This window comes from Marmota flaviventris, chromosome 18, assembly GCF_047511675.1.
Source record: "Marmota flaviventris isolate mMarFla1 chromosome 18, mMarFla1.hap1, whole genome shotgun sequence".
Lineage (NCBI taxonomy): Eukaryota > Metazoa > Chordata > Mammalia > Rodentia > Sciuridae > Marmota > Marmota flaviventris.
The window spans coordinates 10,789,198-10,811,045 of NC_092515.1; the positions used below are offsets into that span (position 1 = coordinate 10,789,198).

Sequence of the window (21,848 nt, forward strand, 5' to 3'; positions counted from 1 at the left end):
ACTTTCCTTCCCACCTCACGGAAGTCTGTGTCACCAAGTCATCATGGATGATTTCTCCCACCCACAGCCCCCACCCAGTGCCCTCCAATTCTGCCATCCTCTCACCCCCCAGGACCCGCGCCACTCACTCATCCTCCTCCTCCGCCCCCTGCAGCCTCTGCTCCTTCTGCTGCTGCCGACAGATGAGGATGCCCGTAGCAGCGACAGCTGTAGCGATGATGGCAGCGATGATGCCACCAATGATGCCACCCGTGGCTCCTGCGCCTGCCGTGTTAGGCATTTCTGCAAGGAGAAGGACAGTGTGAGGGGAGCTCTGGGAGGAAGCCCCAGCTCCTCATCCCAGGCCCACCCTTGAGTCACCTCCCACCTGCCTTCCTCTTTTCCCATGGGAAGGGGACACTGTTCCATTCAGCTCATCCTTGCTGAGTGCAAGTAAGGAACGTTTGTCATGAGCTGGGCTTGGGAGGAGGAGCGTTGAAACACACACGCCTGGTCTCCATCCTCATGAAACTTAAGTTCTGGTTGGGCGGGGAGGCCAAAGCAAACAAACAATGTGACATCTTTTATGCCAGGTTGGGATCAGTGACAGAGGATAAAAATTCAGAGTGAGGAAGGTGATAACGAATGATGAGAGTGCAGACAGGGATGTACTGTGAGGGGACATTTGAGCAAACACCTGAAGGAGCAGGGTGAGCCATGAGAGTATCTGAGTGTGCTACAGTCAGAGGATCCACCAGTGCAAAGGTCCTGAGGCAGCTTTGTGGGTTAGTTTGTTGCACTGCTGTGGATTAGATCTAGGGCCTTGCTCATGCTAGGCAAGTGTTCTACCACTGAGCTATACCCCAGCCCTGCCTCATGGTTCTTCTTAAGAATAGGAAGGAGACTGTGAAGCTGGGCAAAGTGGAGGGGAGAGAGATGAAGGAAGAAGATGGAGGATCAATTTAAAGGTAGAGAAGCCGAGAAGATCCTGGGACCAGGAGCAGAGACCCTCATTCATGGTAGGAATGGCATCTCCTCCAGACTAGCAGGAGGGCTTGAGAGTTCATGTCCCCAGGGCTCCCTTATTGCACAGTACTTCCTATTCTCACTTCCAATTCTCCCTTCTCACTGGCCACATCCACCTCTCCTAGTAGTTATTGAAGCAATGACCTGTTTGCCAATTTCCCCTGCAACCCTGAGCCGAGCCCCAAGGTCAGGTGCACAGCAGGTGTTTGCCAGATGTCTACAGCAGGCTTGGAATGGACACTCAGTGACATGCCAGATGAGAGAAAACGCGGCCCTCCTGTTCCCAGGGGGTGGGGTAGACCATCAACAGAGGAAGGCCCAAGGGTGGAAGAGTCCTACGGTGTCCCGGTGACACCAACCCCACCTTCCAGATGAGGAGAGGGAGCTTCCCAGGGGATGCTGTCTGCATCCAGCAGGGCATCCTCTAGAAGGCTTCAGAGCGCGGGGACAAGGAGTGATCTGCTCAATCCACACACACCGTCATCCTCAGGTTCGGCTCTTCTGTCTTCACCGACTGGGCGAAGGGCAGTGCGGGCCAGGCGCGTCCAGGTCCCCTGTGTCTCCAGCACGGCCCGGCCAGGTGCTGCAGAACACGCGGAGTCCACTCAGGCTGAAAAAGTGCAGCATGTCCGTCCCCTGCTGGCCCTCAGCCCCGAGAGGGCATCCTGCAGGTGTCCTTGCTGGATCTCACGACAGTCTTGGGAGGCAGATCTGGACACCAGCTCCCTTTTCCGGGAGGCCACAGAGGCTCCAGAGCTGAGTGCCGTAAGTCTGCCCCTTCCTCTCTCAAACTGAGCCTGGCAGCGGAGGACCTTCTCCACCTGGGCAGTGGGAGGGACGCCACTTTGAATCACTGAGACTCCCCTGGGGCTGGGCCCTGAGCAAGGGGGGAGGAAGGTGGCTGGAAAGGGTCACTGGGAGGGCCGGGAGGTGGGCTTTCCAAGGATCCCCAGCACCACAGCTGCCCTGTAGCCTCAAGGACCCCCAAAACAGAGGGCAAGTAGCCCTCCCTTCTTCAGGTCCTCAGCAACCCAGAGGGGGTCCTGGCTGGGCTGCCTGCAGTTAGACCGCAGCCCTCTGCCCGCACATTCTCTCTGAACGCAGGACATTGGGACCCTGGCTCCTGCCAATCCCCCTGTCCCCCAAGGGCCCAGGAGTCCAGGTACTCAGCCTAGCTTTCCCGGTGAATTTGGGCCTTCAGCCAGTTTGGCCACCCCACTTCCATCCGGAGACCCAGAAGTCCCAACACTGCAGCCTCTAGGCCCCAAAGCCTGTGACCCAATTCCTAGTCCCACTAGCCTCAGGGGTCCTGGGCGTCCACGTGATCTGAGCCCCCACAGGCTGCCCCCTAAGGGGCCCAGTACAGTTTTTCCCAACCCCTGGGACTGGGTAGTCCCCATCCCACCCACTCTTTCCCCAGGACCCAAAGAGGGGGTCTAATGTACTACAAGACACCCCTGAAGTTTTCCTCCAAGGCATTTATTAACTCCTGAGTGTCACGGGGCTAGAGGCAGGCTAGGGCCAAAAACAGTCTCTGAGGGGGTCCTCTCTGGGTCCCAGTCACTGAGCTCCCGGGCCACCCCTTTCCATGCAGCCCTGGAGAAAGGAGAAGTCCAGTGCGTGATTCCACTTCCCTCCAATCCCAGAAAGCGGGAGGTAGCGCGTGGATCCAGGCCAGACAGACAGACAGACGGTCTGGCCAGTTGGCGGCCCTGGCTGGCAGGGCCGGGGGAGGTTGTCTCCGTCTCTCGTCCCCGGGTCACACATAAACCGCCCTCCGCGAGATGAGGGAGCCATCCAGGTGGGACTCCATATCGTCCTTGAGCGCTGGGCACGGAGGCAGCATGAGGCCCTCCTCCGCCTTCGCCTCTTCCTCGTCCTCCTCGTCCTCCTCGTCCTTGCCCTCTGGCCTCATGGGACCCGGGGAGGGTGGTTTCCAGAAGACGGGGACCCCATTCCCAAACATGGGAGTTTTCGGATCGTAGGACCCCCTGTCTTCGATGCCGCCTCCTCCTCCAGGGCTCTTCCTTCTCCTCACCCTCAGCAGGATGAAGGCCAAGGACCCCCCAGCCAGAAGCAGCAGCACCAGCAGTGTCCCCCCCACCGCCCCCCACACCAGGAGACCCGCGTCTTGGGAGGAGGCCTGGGGGGTGTCTGAGGAGAGAGAAGGAGGGGGGTGGGGGGGAGAGAGAGGGGGGGGACACCAGGTCAAGAAAGACATCTGGGGGGAGGGGAGGGCGTGGGGAGACCCAAGACTCGGTTACGTGGGGGTTAGGGGGTGACTGACTGGAGGGGGGATGAGGAACATCTGCACCCCTGGCTCCGGCGGGCACTTGGCAGGTGGGGCTGCCACCTGGCACTCTGGGGACACGACTCAGGCGCGCAGTGACCCTCAAAGACTGAAGCCGCTGGCGAGCCAGGCCGGGCTCTGATTCCCGGGGTGCAAAAGGAAACTGCAACTGCCAGCCGAGACCCAGAGTCCCCGGGGGACACAGCCACAGAGAGCTCCTCTACCTGGCACCCGAGGCAGCGGGAGGGCGGGGGACAGCAGACTCCCACACCCGGCCACCCCGATCACCAGGGGGGACCCAGCTGCCTGCGTTGGCAGCCACCTCCAGCACGAGCTGGGGCCTCACGAAACTCTGAGGTCAGGTCCCCGCTGATTGGCCGTCTGAGGGGGGCAGGGCCCTAACAATTACTCCCTTGGGGGCGACCAGGTGGCAGTGGCCCTGTCTCCTCCCTGGGCCCCAGCATGTCAAAGCCACCTCCTGGCTTCCTTGGGGCATCGTGCAGTGGTCGAGCAGGGGCACTGGGGGAGGGACAGCTGAGGCGGAAATGGAGCCAGGGGGTGGGTGGGGGACAAGGAGGAAAGGAAAGGAGGGAGGAGGAAGGGGGCTCTGGCACCCACACCAAGGACAGAGACAGATGCCAACGGGTCCTGTCACGTACCCCTTCCCCACCCCCGTGTGCCGGCCCGACAGGGAGACGGGGGCTTCGTTTACACAGACAGACCCACCTGTGCCCCTGCACGCAGGAGGGCTGGGGTCCTGGCGCCCGAGGCTTCTGTCTGTTCTTGGTGGTTTCTTTTATTTATTTATTATTTTTGGTTTTGAGATAGGGTCCCGCTCTGTTGCCCAGCCTGGCCTGCCTCAGTCTCCCAAGTAGCTGGGACTCTAGGGGCCACCACTGTGCTCACCACAGTGCCACGGAACTTGAGGCTTTCAGTTTTTGGGGGGGTGTCTGTGTGTGTGTGTGGTGCTGGGAGGAACCCAGGACCTGGTGCATGCCAGGCCAGCAGGCCACTGCTGAGCTCCACCCCAGCCCTAGGATGGTGTTTGCCAACAAGGGGTCATGACCCAGTAGGCTGGCAAATCAGGTTAGTGACCTGCATTCCGCATTAAAAAAAAAAAAAAAAAAAAAAAAAAGTAGGCCCAGGTGCCGTGGGACACGTGTACATTTCTAGGAGACTGAGATGGGAGGATTGCAAATTCAAGGGCAGCTGGGGCAACTTTAATGAGTTTATAAAAAATAAAAAGGGCTGGGGAAGCTGTGCACAGCTAGGGAGGCTGAGGCAGGAGGATCACGAGTTCCAAGCCAGCCTCAGCAAAAGCGAGGCGCTGAGCAACTCAGTGAGACCCTGTCTCTAAATGAAACACAAAATAGGGCTGGGGATGGGCTCAGTGGGCGAGTGCCCCTGAGCTCAATCCCTGGTACCTGCCTGCAAAAAATAAAGAAAAGAAAAACCGGGGTGGGGGGGTAGGGATGTGGCTCAGTGGTCGAGCGCTCGCCCAGCACGCACAAGGCCCTGGGTTCTAGCCCTGCACTGAAACAACACAAAATCTGTTCGGAACACTGGCCAGACCTTTCTTGCTGTGATGCCCTCAACGACAGCATAGTCCTACCTACGAAGCTTGGACACATCTTACAAGTTATCTCAGGATGATTTCAAGGGCACATGAGGCTGTGCGTAGGCCCGGTGCGAACATCAGGCCACTTCATATACCACCTGGCCATCCTCAGGGCTCCTGGAACCAGTCCCCACAGATGCCACTGTACCTGCCCCTATGTGCTGAGCTGGGGCGTGAAGCACAACTCTACTGGGACCGACGGTCAGCAGCACCTGCACACGGTCCTCGCTGCAGCTGGAGTGTCTGCTGTCTCTGGGATGGAGCTCTGGCACTCTGGAGCCCAGGGCCAAGTATGCTCATGTGTCTATTGGTCAAAGGTGCTGAGCCTCCCTAGAGACATCTGTCCCGTGGTGGCAGAATGTGAGGACCTGTGTTTGTGCTGGTGTGAACCGAGTCTGGAAGTGCATCTGACTTGAGTCTGTGTGTGTCTGGGAGACACCCCCACTTTTTTATTTTTTCATTACTGAGGATTGAACCCAGAGGTACTGTACCACTGAGCTACATCCCCAGCCCTTTTTAGTTTTTAAATTTTGAGTCAGGGTCTCACGAAGTTGTTAAGGCTGCCTTCCAACTTGTGATCCTCCTGCCTCAGCCTCCTGGGTCCTGGGATTACAGGTGTGCACCACACACCTGGCTATGGGACTCTTTTTTGAGCAATGTGACCAAGAGCCCCGAGTATCTTCTTGGGGGGAGGGGGGCTGGGTGGATGTGTGTTGGTGCACTCCTCATCTGCTACTGGATTTCTAAGGTGCTGAGTATGTCCCCGTTTCTGCTGGCAGCCATCTTTGGGAGCATGTCCTTATGAAGAGGTTAACTATCATGGTCTGTGGCTGCCCTTGGGGGAATGAAGAAATGCCTAGCGTTCCTCCTGACGATGATCTGTGTGGGCAGGGTGTCCCCATGTATGACAGACTCTTCCTAAGTGAGCCTGTGCCTCCTGAGGGTGGGCAGGGACATCAGTTTCTAGGGCGTTTCTCAGGGTAGAGGTGCTGGGTATGTTCCAGCTTGGTCTCCTCTAGGCATGCCTCTTAGGCAGGGATGGCACCTCTGATGTCACCACTGTACCCCCAACATCAACGAGAACTCCTGGCAAACAGGCGACCTCAGCAAATATTTGCCAGAGGATGACCTATCAAATGAGAATCTCTAGTGGGGCACAGTGGCACATGCCTGTGGTCCCAGTTACTCGGGAGGCTGAGGATGGCAAGTTCAAGACCAGCCTCAACAAGTTAGTGAGACCCTGTCTCAAAATAAAAGATAAAAAGGACAGGGGATGTGGCTCAGTGACATAATACCCCTGGGTTCAATCCTCAGTACCAAAAAAAAAAAAAAGAAAGGGCTGGGGCAGGGCTCAGTGGCAGAGCGCCTACCTCACACATGTGAGGCCCTGGGTTCGATCCTCAGCACCACATAAAAATAAATAAATAAAGGTATTGTGTCCATCTACAACTAAAAAGAAAATATTTTTAAAAATTTAAAAATTTTTAAAATAAATAAGTGAATAAAAGACTCTTCATAACTGAGTTTCTGGATAGTTTTAGGGAGCAGGTGCCTCCCAGGACGTCCGTGGTGTCTTCGGGGCACCCACGTCTGAGGTTTTTGCATGTAGACTGCTGTCCTGTGGTGTGTGTCTCCTTCCAGGTATGATGGTGTGCTGAGCGAGGCCCACTGTCCCTCGGGGTCTGTCGCGTGTGACAGTGATCCTAAGGCAGCCGGCCCATCTCCCAGGCCAGCGTCTGGACTCTCTGCACAGGCAGGTAGGGGTCTGTCTCTGGCTGTGTCTGTGCCACAGGGACAGGCCGTGCTTGGGAGTAGGTCCCTCTATCTTTGGTTGTGTTTCTAGGGGGTCTGTGCTGCCCTGTTAGGGCCACCTAACACTTCCCGAAATGAGTGTCTGCACAGTCAAGCTGCGGGGACAGTCATCCATGAGGTGCTTCTAAGAGTGGCTCTTTCTAGGCATGTGCAAAGTCTCAAGGGCTCTGACCAGTGTCACTGGCCTTATTCAGTGTGTCTTGGCTGGTGCCACTGCTCTCTCCAGAGTGTCTTGGTGACAATAGGTCTGGTGTGTGGGGTGACACCCAGGCTGGTGTCTGTCTGAATTTCTCCTCTTCCCTGCCCCAGAACTCCCAGCCACAGTGTCCCCTGTGTGCAGACCCTGCTGGCCATGCTCCTGACAGGAGGTACTCTGTTCTCGGCTGTGGGCGCCCATGTGGCTGTCTCCAGGCATGTGACAGTCCCGCCTGCCCCCAAGTGTGCGGCTAGACAGTGATAATGTGGCCCTGTCTCTATCCTGGGCCCCGGCTCCTGCTTCTCCCCTCTGGCCCGCGTCTGGGGCCTGTCTGCGTTCCTAGTGGCGCAGCGGCCCTGGGTTTCTGTTTCTGGCCTCACTGTGTCGGGGCTGTGCCTTCCCGAGCTGGCCTGGAGTAGCTTCCTGCAAGGCCCTGCCCAGGCCTCAACCTCCTCACGCTGTTCACACCTCTGTGGCACCTCAAGGCCAGATCCTAGCCGAAGGCCCACAGGGCAGCGCCCACAGGTCAGCGAGCCGTGTCTGTACCCCATCCTGCCAGGGCGGCAGCACGGCCTCGCCCAAAGTGGCCCCAAACCTGGGAGAAACGACAGAAGCAGATGGGGGTCTTCACACCCAGCCCCAAGACCCACTTACCTCGGACTAAGACGAGCTGCTCGGCGCGGCCTGTGCCCACAGCGTTGGTGACGGTGCAGATGAAGGTGGTATTGACCAGTCGGTCCACTGAGTGGACCAGCAGCTGGGGGCCCTGGACGACAGCCGAGGCTGGGAAGGTGCCCGAAATCCTGGGGGTGGAAGGTCAGGTAAGGGGCGTGGCAGGGTCCACCGGGAGCACAGGCCTGTCCTGAAGACCCAGGTTCCAGTGATCCGGCTTAACCCGGACCCCGACTGCCCAGCCTCCTCCCTCAGACCCAGGGTCCTGGCCCAGCCCTCCTCCCTCAAAGGAGTGGAGGCTCCAGTCCTCCTCCCCAGACAAACCCAGGAGCCCAAACTCTAGCCTCCTCAACCCTCAGACCGAGGAGTCGACTGCAGAGCCCTCCTCCCTCAGGCCCAGGGTCCCGGCCCAGCCCGCCTCCCGCAGCCCAGTTCTGGGTCCTCTCACTCACGTGCTCCAGTCGTAGCCAGTGGGCTCTGGGTTGCTGCGGACATTGCACATCAGGGTGGCCTCACTACGGCCGAGGTACCAGTTGTCATCGTAGCCAGAGATGGAGACCTCGGGGGGGTCTGGAGGAAATGGGGCACTGGCTCAGAGACAGGCATGATCCCAGAGCGGTGGACAGATTAGCTACTAGACAGGAATCCTAGAAAAGAAGTGGTAGCAAGGAGCCCACCAGGTGACACAGTGGGTGCCTGGGCTGTCTCCGCTAAGGCCACTGTAGGAAACTTTGAGGACATTATTATTCAGGGCTGCTGGCGTCCAAGGAACCACTACGGATAACTTGTGTGTGGTATGTGCACTACCTCTCCCTGCCCCCCATTGGGCTACCATTGCCCCAGTCTCTATTTTAATTTTGAGACAGGGTCTTTCTAAGTTGCTGAGACTGGCCTCAATCTTGTGATCCTCCTGCCTCAGCCTCCCAAGTAGCTAGAATTACATACTGCACCCAGCTGTATGTGATGTTTTTTGTTGTTGTTGTTTGTTTGTTTTTGTGGTGCTGGGGATTGAACCCAGGGCCTTGTGCATGCAAAGGCAAGCACTCAACCAACTGAGCTGTATCCCAGCCCAGGTATGTTATTTCTCACATGCCCAGAGTGGACAACATGGGAGGGAGATGGCAAACAGTGCCTGCCCGCCCGCGTAGACAGTGGGAAGACTGGTATAGACGAGGCTCGGGGAAGCCTGTGCCCATGTTGTGCAGATGACGGTGGCCCCAGGGAGCCAGTATAGACCAGGTTGGGGAGCCAGTGTAAATGCAGGCATGGCCTGGCCAGCTGGCATATCTAAAGTGAGCGGGGCATGGGGTGGGTGTGGACAGTGAGCAGACTCTTGGTATAGTTAGTATCTGCCAGGGTCTGTGAAGAGTGCTGAAGGTGCCTCTCTGGGTGACATTTTGGGGTATCATCGTGGGCAGTTTCTGGAGGAACCATCCTAGAACAAACACATTGGGAAGGGTCAGAACCAACAGCCCAAAGAGGCCAACGTAAACAATGCTGGGGAGCAGGAGTCTGCGCAGACATCCCTGCGAGTCACTCTAGACAGTGTCCCCTGGGAGACGACCTCAACAGTGTGGGAAACAGGGTAGACACTGTTGGGAGGACAGCGTAGACCATGGCCCAGGGCAAGGGAAGGACAGTCAGGGCACTGGGTGATGTTGGGAGTAGCTGAATGCTAAAAACCAGACCTCTGGGCAGGCATGGTGGCACACACCTGTGATCCCAGGACCTCAGAAGGCTGAAGTAGGAGGATACCAAGTTCAAGGCCAGTCTCAGCAATTTAGCAAGGCCCTACACAACTCAGTGGGACCCTGTCCCAAAATAAAATACAAAATAGGGCTGGGGATGTGGCTCAGTGGTTGAGGGCCCCTGAGCTCAATCCCTGGTACCCCCCAAACAAATAAAAACCCCAGATCTCTGCAGTGGAGAAAGAAAAACCCCAACATATTTGACAGCTTCCTTGTGTATAACCCCAAGGCTGATCTTACTACCAATCAGACATCACTGGATGCAGAACTGGGAGGAAATTCCCCTCCACGCCCACCTCAGCTGACGATGGGGGCTACATGGCAAGAGCCCTGTGAAGTCAGTGTGGACACAAGAAGCTGCTTCCAGGAGCCAGTACAGACAGTGGGCAGGAGGGCAGCGCAGGACTAGGTCAAGGGAACCAACGCAAGCAGTGTAGATGGTGTTGGGGGGCAGGGTCCCCTCAGGTGCACTCACAGCGCACGGAGAGCTTCACGGGCAGCAGGACTGGCTCCTTCAAGGTCTCATGCTCCACTTTACAAGTGATCGTGACCCCATCCACTTGGCCCAAGGGCACCGAAGTGTAGCGGCTGGTGACCGTGACTGTGCCTGGCAAGGGCCCCGGCTCCTGGCTCTCTCTGGCCTCCCCTTCCAGGGTGGAGATCCAGGTGATCCGGGCAGGCGGGCGGCCCCCCGAGGAGACGCAGCGGGCCACGGGCATGGGCTCCAGGCTGAACGTCACCTCCTGGGCTTCAGCGCGGTTCTGAGGCTCAGCTGGGGAGAGGAGCAGAGCGTGTCACTGCGGATGCTGGCGGTTCCAGTCCCAGCTCTGCCGCTCACAGGCGGGGGCTGGGGACAGGCACCTTGCTGTGTCTGTTTCTTGTCAGGTCAGATGGGGATAACGGGAGTCCCCTCCCCGGTGGACTGTTGGTGGATCAGAGATCGACATGTCCAGGTTGAAGGAAGGAAGAAGGGAGGAGAGGGAAGGAGGCCTCCAAGAGGAGAGCCGCTGGCACCCACTGAGGGGCCCCAGCAGCCCTGACTGTCCCATCAATTGGGTCCTCCTGCCGCCTCCCGACTGCCCTCCCACCCCAGTCTGTGGAGGGTCCCTGGGACCCTCGGGAGCCCAAAGCTTCCACCTCCCCCTGGGAGACTCGTGGCTCAGGGAGCCCAGCTGGGGCTGCCTCAGTTGAGGGTTCCAGGAACTCCCCACCCGCCACCCCTCGGTCCCCACACCTGCCCACTTCCGGGTGGTGGATACCAGCCCAGGCCTCCCTTCCTCGAGGGAACTTCTCTGACCTGTCTGCCTTTCCCTTCATGGTGGCTCATGTGTCACCTGCTTTTCCGCGAGGGAGGGCCTGGCTGCTTCATTCTTTGTTCCCATATTGCCTTGTGCCTAGGGAGTGTCCCCCGGGCGCTCCTTCATCATTATTACCATTATTATTTTTAGTTGTAGATGGACACATACCTTTATTTATTTATTTTTATGTGGTGCTGAGGATGGAGCCCAGCATCTCGCATGTGCTAGGCGAGCGCTCTACCGCTGAGCCACAACCCCAGCGCCCCCTTTATTATTAATTAATTAGCTAATTAATTTTGCAGTGCTGGGATGAAACTGAGGGCCAAGTGCAAGCTAGGCAAGGCCTCTACTAGCTACCAGGCCCTTGGAATCTCTCTCTCTCTTTTCTTTTGGTACCAGGGATTGCACTCAGGGGCCCTCGACCACTGAGCCCCATCCCCAGCCCTATTTTGCATTTTATTTAGAGACAGGGTCTCCCTGAGTTGCTTAGTGCCTCACTGTTGCTGAGGCTGGCTTTAAACTCGAGATCCTCCTGCCTCAGCCTCCTGAGCCTGGCTACTGCAGTATTTCTCGCGGACAGAAGAAATGATTGCACAAGAAGAGGGACTTCCACCGGGGCGGGAGCAGAGCTGCCCGAATTATGGAAACAGTGATTTAGGGCTCCTTGCAGAGGGAAGCACTACCCAGGGAGGGGAGAGGGTGGCTTCCAATTCTCTGGGGCTGAGAAGGGGAAAATAAAGCATCCAGAGTGACGTGGCTTCAGAAAGTTGCTGAGGGAAGGTGGCATCCTGGGGGATTTCCAAGATTCAGTGAGAAAGAGCAGCCCTTGACCAGCCGCCTCCCCAGGTCCCTCCCGCTGGAGTCAGAGTCTGGGAGCGTTTTTTTTTTTTTTTTTTTGTACCAGGGATTGAACCCAGAGACACTTAACCACTGAGCCACATCCACAGCCCTTTTTATTTTTATTATTTTTTTTTATTTTGAGACAGGATCTCTCTAAGTTGCTTAGGGCCTTGGTGAGTTGCTGAGGCTGACTTTGAACCCACCATCCTCCTGTCTCAGCCTCCCAAACTGCTGGGATTACAGGCAGGTGCCACTGCCTGGGGCCTGACTTACTCTCTTAGTTTTGTTCTATGGTTTACTCGCTGGCGCCCCCGTCTGGAGTGGGAGCCCTTACAGCACAGGGAGTCCTGTCTTAACTGCTTTCTCCCCAGAGCCCAGGAGGGTGCCTGGGCATAGTAGATGCTCACTAAGTGTTTGCTGGAAGAATGCCTTGTTGGCTGTGGTATCCTTGGCATGTGGAAAAGCATCGGGCACACAGTAGGTGCTCCTTGGGCATCTGTCAACTGACTGAGTATGGCAGGAAAGTTACCAGCTGAGACAGAGAGAAAACAGACAGGTGGGGGATTGCTCCAGTCGCACCCCGCGCAGCTCACCTATGACTTTCAGCCAGGTCACCCCCCGGCGCGTGCCGTTGGGGAAGGTGGCGAACTCGCAGGTGTAGTTGCCCTCGTCCTCCACCATCAGTCCCTGGAAGGCCAGCGTGGCATCCCACAGGTCTGCCTTTGTGCCTTGCCCAGCTCTGACGAAGGACAGTCGCTCCTTGCTGGACTGCGGGCTGGGGTAGTGGACGCCGTAGGAGGGGTGGAAGGCTGCCACGGCCGCTGCATCCAGGCGCTGCCAGGTCACCTGAGAGATGCGCACTTCCGAGGTGGGTGGCAGCAGGTGGCACGGCAGCTCCACGGTGCCTCCCAGGTGGCCCCGCACCTCTGGTAGCACCTGAACCCGCACATCCTGGGCTCCTGGGGAGAGGAGGGGGACAGGTCAGGTAGACGAGGGACCAGGACCTCTAGCCAGGCTCGGCCGGGGTACGCAGGGGGAGACTGGCCCCAGTGGGACGGAGGAGGCTCTTCCGCCAAAGAAGCCAGTAACTTTCTGAGGAAAGTTAGGGGAATTGGGGTCTGAACTAGTGAGCAGCAGACACACGCTGTGACCAGTTTCTCCCACTACACACTCACGTTTGTCTTTTTTTTGGTACCAGGAATTCAACTCAGTTTTAGATTTTATTTAAAGATAGGGTCTTGCTGAGTTGCTTAGGGCCTTACTAAGTTACCGAGGCTGGCTTTGAACTCGCAATCCTCCTGCCTCAGCCTCCTAAACTGCTGGGATTACAGGCGTGTGCCACTGCGCCTGGCCACAACAGGCATGGATGGGTCCTCCCCGTCCCCCTGCCACATCAAGCCACCATCAACTCTGCAGCAACAGACACCAGTAGGGAGCCCCCCACTCAGCTCTGACACTGTGGCCTGAACACAGCATGTGGTCCCACAGGTCCTGGGTTCATTCCCAAGATCCCTCTCTGTCGCCTTCAGATGCCACCCGTACGCCCTGCTGTTTCTTCTGTACCCCTGACTCATTTGCTGTAGATTGGGATCACCACAGTCCCCTTCTCAGGTTCCACTAAATTGTTTTTGCACAGACACGGTGTACACACCTGCAGCCCCAGCACCTCAGGAGGCTGAGGCAGGAGGATCAAGTTCAAGGCCCGTCTCCATAATGTAGAGAGACCCTGTCTCAAACAAAAACAAAGGCAACTTTTTTTTTTGTACTGGGGACTAGACCCACGGGCACTTTACCACTGAGCCACATCCCCAGCCCTTTTTATTTTTCGTTTTGAGACGGGGTCTTGCTAAGTTTTTAGGGCTTCACTAAATTGCTGAGGCTGGCCTCAAATCCATGATCCTCCTGTCTCAGCCTCGGGAGTGGCTGGAATTACAGGCATGCATCACTGCACCCAGATGCCCAGCTGTGTTTCTTTTTCTTTTTTAAGTTTGTTTTATTTTGTGGCTTCAGGAATTTAATTCAGGGGCTCTTTACCACTGAGCTACATCTCTAGCCCTATTAATTTTTTTTTTTTTTCCCCAAGACAGGGTCTCACCAACAAACTAGCAATCCTCCTGCCTCTGCCTCAGCCTCAGCCTCTCCGGGATTACCTGTGCCAAGCTGGCTTTTTTAAAATTTTGAACCAGGAGCTCACTGGGACCACAGATGTGTGCCACTGTACCTGGGCTCCGTTCATTTGTTCAACTGGCTCACAGAACTCAGAGAAAGGACAGCGATTTCGAAGGATTCCAAGGATTCCGAAGAAGAGGAGCTTAGGGGGAGGCCTGGGGGATGGGTGTAGTCTTCACAGCTCTGGGGAAGCGCCACCCTCTGGGACCCTCCAAGTTCAGCAGTCAGGAAGCTCAGGTTTATGGGAGTCTCATTGCTTAGGCACAATGAATGACATCATTGACTGTTGTTTATCAGCTCTGCCCCTCCCCCATCCATGGAGGTGGGGGTGGGGCTGAAAGTCCCAACCTTCTAATCCTGCCTGGGTCTTTCTGGTGACCAGTCCCCAAACCTGAAGCCTGGGGTCTACTGACCAACAACAGTCCTTTATTTCCTTTCTTTCTTTCAGTACGGGACACTCTACCACTGAGTCGCATCCCTGGCCCTTCTTTATTTTATTTATTTATTTTTTAGTTGTTGATAGACCTTTATTTATTTTTACGTAGTGCTAAGAATTGAACCCAGTGCCTCATACATGCCAGGCAAGTGCACTACCGCTGAGCCACAACCCCAGCCCCCCCTTCTTTATTTTTATTTTGAGACAGGGTCTTGCTAAATTGATGAGACTGGCCTCTAATTTACAATCCTCCAGCCTCAGCCTCCTAAATTGCTGGGATCACAGGCCTGGGCCACCGTACCCAGCAAGTCAGCTCTTTCACATGGAATAAGACACTATGACTTGGGAAAGTCTGAGGATTTTAGGAATTGTTTGCCAGGAATCAGAGGAAGATCAAATAAATATTTCATAAGACACAACTAGATTATATATGATTATGGAAATTACTGTCAATACTCTTAGGTGTGAAAATCAAATTGTGGTTGTATAGAAAATCTTTTCCTAGGGGCTAGGATTGTGGTCAGTGGTAGATTGCTGGCCTAGCACGCATGAGGCACTGGGTTCCATCCCCAGCACCACATAAAGATAAAATAAAGAGAAGTTGGGCTGGGATTGTGGCTCAGCGGTAGTGCTTGCCTAGTTCGGGTGGGACCCGGGTTCGATCCTCAGCACCACATAAAAATAAAGGCATTGTGTTGTGTCCATCTACACCTTAAATAAATAAATATTTAAAAAAGAGAAGTAAATGAAAGTAAAATAAGATGTTAAAAAAAGAAAAAAAAAAAAGAAAGTATTTTCCTAGAATGTATAAGAGTGACTGAAATGCCCTGCTACAAGGGGGGCTCTCGGGCCATTATTCTGACTTATACCCATATGTTCGAAATTTTTCATTATAAAATGGAGTAAATAATCCTCTAAAATTAATCAATAAAAAATAGCTGGGAGCTGGGTGCAGCGGTGCACGCCTGTAATCTCAGCAGCTTAGGAGGCTGAGGAGAAGGATAGCAAGTTCAAAGCCAGCCTCAGCAACTCAGAGAGCCCCTAAGCAACTCAGTGAGACCCTGTCTCTAAATAAAATATATATTTAAAAAAAAAAAAAAGCGATGGGGATGAGGCTCAGTGGTAGAGCAGTTGCCTGGCATGTGTGAGGCTCTGGGTTCATCCCCAGCCCTGGGGGGGGCGGGGGATATATCTTTATATCTATGTATATCACCAAAGAAATTTTAAAGCATTTTAAATATGAGAATAGTCTTCACTTTCTCCCTTTACAGTGATACATTTTCCCTCCCTCAATGAGCCCTAGGGCCTTGAGTGTGCCTGGTGCAGGACAGAACCAGGCAGGGCCTGTGCTGCTAGGAAGTGCTCTAACCAGGAGTGCCTAGAGCAGCGCCCCAGCCCTTTTTTCTCATTTTAATGAAAACAGGGACAGGAAGGATGGCCCTGCTATGCCAGGCAGCACACAGGAACATAGACCAGAGGGGTTCAAATCCTGACTCCGTGGTGTGTGACCTTGGGCAAGTCACTTAACCTCTCTGTGCCATTTCCCAGCTTTAAAACGAGGATAATAATGGTCCCCACCTTCCAGGTTGTTCTGAGGATCAAAGAGTGTTTGTAGAGCACCGAGCACAGGGACACAGGAAACTCAGATCAGAGCTTGGCAAATAAACACCGTGAGGTCTGTGTAATTACAGGAGGCCCTGACACCGGAGGTGAGGCAAGGCAAGGGCATGTGACCCACATCAAGGGGCAAGAGCTGCCTGGCTCCCTCTGCCTGTCCCCACCCAGGAACTAGGGAACACTGTCAGGTGACCCTGAGGAAGGGGTCCCCAGTGGAAGCAGTTCCTTGGACAGGGACAGTCCAGGGACTTCACGTAAGAAGCCATCAAGGAAGGCCTCCCACGACACGCGTGTCATCCCACACCAGCTCCACGCACGACTCCAGGTGGGAAATGGCCTCGCTGCTTCTCTGGGGGAACCACAGAGCGTGGCGCCTGGGAACCACTCAACAGGGACTTCCGGCCAGCTCTGTCCCTTGCCAGCTGGGGGAAGCTTCTTCCAGCCTAAATTCCTCCATCTGTAAAACTGGGGTGTTCAAGCCCCGCCCCCCAGGGTTCCCGTGAGAATCTGGGTGAGGATCTTCCTTCCTAAGCCCTCTGCAGGGCCTGGCGCCAAGACCCGCTCAACTGGCAGCTGCCTGCGGCTACAGGGCCTTGCAGGGTCTCCATGGTAGGTTCTGCCTTTTTGTTATGTTGGGAATTGACCCCGGGGCTCTGCCCCTGAGCTGCATGCCCAGCCCTTTTATTTTTTATTTTGAGACAAGGTCTCACAAAGTTGCTGCAGCTGGCCTCGAACTTGTGATCCTCCTGCCTCAGCCTCCTGAGTGGTTGGGATTGCAGGCATGGGCCACTGTGCCCGGCTTTGTCTGGATTTTTCTGATGGGCAATCTGGACCCTTCCATGAAGGTTGCTAATTCACGTTGGTTCACATTTAAGATAACTATTCCTCCACCAAAAACAAACAAAAAACAAATAAACACTCAAGAGTTATAACTGTGACATTTAGAATTTGGAAACTGAGAGGGAGGGCTCAGAGAGAGGGGAACAGAAGAGAATCAGCTTAAAAATAAAATAAACAGAAGTAAATGAAGGTAAAATAAGATGTTTTTAAAAAAAAAAGAAAAGAAAAAAGAAAATTGCTGTTCTTTCACAGGCAATCCAAGACACAAATAGTTGCTCAGCGAACAGGTCTTGGGGTCCAAGGCTTAGCCCCCCCCAAGGACAGGGAGTCATCTGTCTTACTCCCTGCCCTGTCCCCAACTCCGACATCTGGGCCTGGCACTCAACAGAGGCTCAATAAACACTGACCCAGTCCCTGCGCTTGGTCAGAAGCCACAGAAGTGACAGGACAAATCAGGTGCTGTTCTCAGGGCTGAGACTCCGGTGGAGATAAATATTGTGCAATAATTACCAACACGAAAGAACGTCATGGTGACTGAGGTGGCAGGTCTTGACCCGCCTGAGGAAGGGAAGTCAGAAGGTATCCTGGAGGAGACCACCCCCGGAAGCCGAAGTCCAGACTGACAGAGCCTACAGCCCTGCAGGTCCCCTTCTGGGACTTGAAACTCCTAAGAAATTGGTCCTTAAGAGGCAGGCCACATGAAGGCGGAAGAATGGCAGAAAACGTATCACTCACATGGATCCGTAAATGACTAGGGGCTTCCATCCTCATATCAGATAAAATGGACGTCAAGCCAAAGAATCAGAAGGGACAGAAGGCCACTTCATGGCGCTTTAGGAAACCATCCATCAGCAAGACACAGCAATCGTAAATATCTATGCCCCCAAACAATGGAGCATCTACGTGCATCAGACCCTTCTCATTTTTAAGAATCAAATAGACTGCAACACAATAATTCTGGGTGACTTTAACATGCCTCTGTCACCACTGCATAGAGCCTCAAACAAAAACGAAATCAAGAAGATATAGAAGTAAAAAATACAATTGATGATTCAGACTTAACAGACATATATGGACTATTCCATCCATCAGTGCCTGAGTACGCTTTCTTCCCAGCAGCACACGGTCCTCCTCGGACATAGACCATGTCCCGTAGACAGACAACTGCAATGTTACTGAATATATTGGTAGCATGTGTAGCCTTATTTGGACAGCTCCCTTCCCATTGCTATTGATTTTTGTGTTCTTGCTTTTTTCTTGATTAGACTTGATTTTTAATCAACTTCTGGCTGTATTTTTTCTTCTCTATTTCATATATATCTGCTCCTACTTATTTTTTCCTTCCTGCTACCTAATTTGATTGTTAGTCTAGCTTCTTGCTGGTACAAGTACTTTAACTTATAAATGTTCATCCGAGTACTGTTTCATCCCAGAGATTCTGATTTTTGGGGGTGTGTGGGTGTTGCTCGGGATGGAACCCAGGACCTTGTGCAGAACCCAGGCCTCAAACTTGCAATCCTCCTGCCTCAGCCTCTTGAGTTGCTGGGGTTATAGGGGTGTACCACCATGTCTGACCAAACAATCCATTTTTAAGGCATCTCTGCCTCAGTAGGGCTCAAGATGGCAGTCTTGGAGCTGGACTTCTCTTTCTCTGCCCCCACATGGATTCCATCAGGAAGTCCCGTCGGGTCTGTTTGAAATTGACCTCAATCAGTCCTCGTGTGATCCCCCCACCATCTCCCCGGGGACTAATGCACTAGCACCTCCCACCTGGCAGATCGCAGCTGCCCCTCAGATGTGCCCCCACACGTGGCCAGGAGGAGCCTGCCGAAGGTCTGCTCAGAGCCTGCCTGTGGCTCTCTCCTCACTAGAGCAAAGGGACCCACAAAGCGCTGCCCATCCTCAGCCATCGCCTCTCTCTCTCTCTCTCTTTTTTTCTTTTAATTGTAGACAGACACAATCTTTATATTTATTTGTTTATTTTTACGTGGTGCTGGGGACAGAACCCAGGGCCTCACGCATGCGAGGCGAGCACTTTACCACTGAGCCCCAGCCCTCTTTTTTTTTTTTTTTTGGGTACCAGGATTGAACCCAGGGGCGCTTAACCACTGAGCCACATCCCCAGTTCTTTTTATCTTTATTTAGAGACAAGGTCTCCCTAAGTGGCTGAGGCTATCCTTGAACTTCTGATCCTCCAGCCTCAGCCTCCCGAGCCAATGGGATGACAGGTGCAGGCCTCCCCCTGCCTGACCTCATCTCCCACCTGGCTCCCCTGCAGCAGCCACACTGGTTTTTCCACTTTCTTCCAACAATGCGAGGCTCGTCCTGCCTGGGCTGTGCACTGTTTTCCTCCCTGGCCCCTGGCTCTTCCCTCACTTCCGTCTGCCATTTTGCGCAGGAGACATTCCCTGACCACAGTATCGACCATAACGAGGACTCCCTCCTGCGTTCTTCTTCCTCTTGGTCCTGATCACCACGCTGTGCAGAACTCTCTTTCTCCCCGCAGAGCATCAATGCCACGCGCAGAGATCTTCGTCCATCTTGTTCACTACTATATCCCAGAGCCTAGAACAGTGCCTGCCATACTGGAGGCGCTCCATAAACGAGCTGGATGAAGACGCGGAATAAGGAATCAAAGCGCTAGATCACACAGGCGGGGGTTGAGCTAAGGTTTGGACGTTTTTTCTGAGGGCACTGGGGAGCCATGGAGGGTTATAACCTGGGGGAGGAACGGGGTTAGGCTGTGGTTTAGAAAGATCCCACAGAATGGAGTGGGGCAGGAACCAGAGGAGGAGCCTGACTGGCAACAGATTCAGACCCAGGACAGGAGTGCCACTGGGGTAGGAGGCAGGGAGTGCTCAGTTAGAATGCTTGGGACCTGAGGCTGACAGGCTGGGCGGGTGGGGGTGGGTCTGTGTGCTAGGTGGAGGCAGGCGACATGCCCGCAGGAGGAGGCTGGCCTGGAGTTAGGGTCCCAGCTGCCAGCACACTGCTGGGAGGGAGCCCATGTCCTGACCCTGATAGGGACAGGGCACCACAGCCAGGGAGGGGACAGAGTGTGGCTGTGGGAACACACCTCCTCTGCCTCCCTGGGCAAGCCAAGCTGATGATAGCTTTATAGAAGTGTCACTTGGGTCTCTACACACACTTCCTTTTTCTGTGAACGGGGCCCAGCAGAGTGGGGGCTGCCCAGGTCATTTGGGAAGCCCAGGGATGAACTTCAGGGGACAGAGATACAGAATCTGAGAACTTGAGACGCAGGGAGGGACTGACCAAGGCACAGAGGAAGGTCACGGTGACTCATGCAACCCTGGAGGAGGCTGGGGCCTGGACTTCTGGGTCTAAGGGAGGAAATTAGCTCTTGGAGTCCTCAGGGCTTGGCGTGCCCCCTACAAACCTATAAAACAGGGACAGGGTGTGGCCCAACTCCAGCAGGCCCTCGAAAGCCATGTGCTCTAAGCAGTGGCCTCAGTGGCTGCCTCAGCCACTTGATTAATTAATTAGTTGCATTAATCACACTGGCCACCCCCACAGCGGAAGCCCAGAGCCCGACTGGGGGGTGAGCGCAGCAGCCAGGATGCAGGGCTGTGGGTCTGGCCTGGGTTCTCCGCTGGCCTCTGGTCTTTGTCCCTCATCACGCAGCGCTGGGGGCACTGGGGCTGGGCGGGATCCCTCCCGGCCCTCCCTCCTGAAGCTCAGCTCTGCAGGCCTGGGGACAGGAGGGAAGGGGAGGGAGCCACCCATCTGGGGATGAATCTCTAAGATTGAGACAAGGAAGGGGTCCTGGGACAGATTCCTGCCACACACTCCGGCTCCATGGAGTTCACACCTCAGTGTCTGTCTCTCTGAGGCCCAGGCCCCCTAATTCTTGCAGATCCTGTGTCCTGATAGTCTTCTTATTCTCCCCTTGGACACTCAAGGTTTTCATCTGTCTCTCAGGATCTTCTCATCTCTGCCTCTGGTTCTTAGGGTCCCTGCTCCTGTGTCTCTAATCCCCAAGGTCTCTGGCCTCTGTTTCTCAAATTCGTGCTCTCTCTCTCTCTCTCTCAGGCCTCCTGATGCTTAGGAAGCACTCTCCCACTCAGCGATGTTCCCAGCCATCTCTTTTGAACAGTATTATTGATATAAAATTTCCATATAATCCACCCCCCCCCCCCTTAGAGCATACAGTTTAATGCCTCTTGGTTTGTTCACAAAATCGTGCATCGATTGCCACAGTGATTTCAGAACATTCACACTGGTCAGCTAAGCAAAGTGGCACATGCCTGTAATTCCAGTGACAGAGGCTGAGGCAGGAGGGTCACATGTTCAAGGCCAGCCTTAGTAATTTAGCAAGATCCTATCTCAAAATGAAGATAAAAAAGGGCTGTGGGTGTAGCTCAGTAGTAGAGGGCCCCTGAATTCAATCCCCGGTATCAAAATTTAAAAAAAGTGTCATTAGCCAGAAAGATTGCCGGGACCTCTTAGCTGTTCCCTTTCTTTGCTGGGCGCCTCTATCCTGGGGGGGTCTCTATCTGCTGCGTCTGGGTCTTCTTATCTCTGGAGTCTGGCTTTCTTATCAGATTCCTGGGAACTGTAATCTCTCTGTGTCTCTGTGTCTGGACCCTGGGACCTCCCTGCTCCTGGGTCTCCTACCCTGTCTCTCTGCATCTACTACACTTTCTCAACTGCTCGAGCCTTCTCGCTGGGTCCCCTCTTCTCCTCCGCCTCCTGCTCCATTTCTCTCAGCATTGCTGGGACATTAAAAATGTAACAGCGTCCCAGGCAGGGGCGGGGGAGCTGGTCCTCGTGCACTACTCCCTGTCCCTCTTATGTCCACCACTCCTTGGGGCCCCCACACGCTGCTGGCCTTGAGGCTTGCCTGTGCCCTGACCTTCCTGGGTCATGGCATCTCCTCTCTCAGACGGAGTCTTCTGGGCTCCCTGCCTGTCACCAAACCTCTGTCCCTCTCCTTGGGCTGTTTCTGTCTTCATCCTGGTGTCTCTGACTGGCTTCCTGTCTGTCCATGTGGCTCCTCTCTCCATCTCTCTGTTCCTTTCCTATAAGTGTCCTTGACCCCATCCCTAGATCTGATTCTCACCCTCTTTCCTCTTTTGGCTTCAGTCCCCATCCCTGTATCTCCATCCTCTCTGTTTATCCCTGTCCCTTGCCCGGCTTCTCCTCTGCTCAGTCCCCCTTCCCTAACAAGAAGAGACAGCCAGGCCTGCAGTCCCTTCTCCTCCCATCCCCCTCACTGCGTGGGGCTGCCTGGCTGACATGGATGAGCAGTGAGAGCTGAGGGTGGGAGGGGAGGCGCAGCGAGGTCCA

The 21,848-nt window shown here is 54.7% G+C and overlaps 1 protein-coding gene across 2 annotated transcripts in view; it reads right to left on the minus strand.

Moving 5' to 3' along the window:
* Nectin2 (nectin cell adhesion molecule 2) overlaps window positions 1-21,848 on the minus strand; it is a 28,140-nt gene that overhangs the window by 3,844 nt on the left and 2,448 nt on the right. The window contains exons 2-6 of one of the 2 annotated variants that reach the window (XM_027945971.2): window positions 12,073-12,438; window positions 9,817-10,113; window positions 8,046-8,163; window positions 7,576-7,724; window positions 129-282 (exon numbers count right to left, since the gene is read on the minus strand). In XM_027945971.2, the coding sequence (XP_027801772.2) occupies window positions 129-282; window positions 7,576-7,724; window positions 8,046-8,163; window positions 9,817-10,113; window positions 12,073-12,438 (1,084 nt within the window). Of the gene's footprint in view, window positions 1-128; window positions 283-2,463; window positions 3,160-7,575; window positions 7,725-8,045; window positions 8,164-9,816; window positions 10,114-12,072; window positions 12,439-21,848 lie in introns of those variants that run through there. The other variant, XM_027945972.2, reaches the window with a different exon arrangement.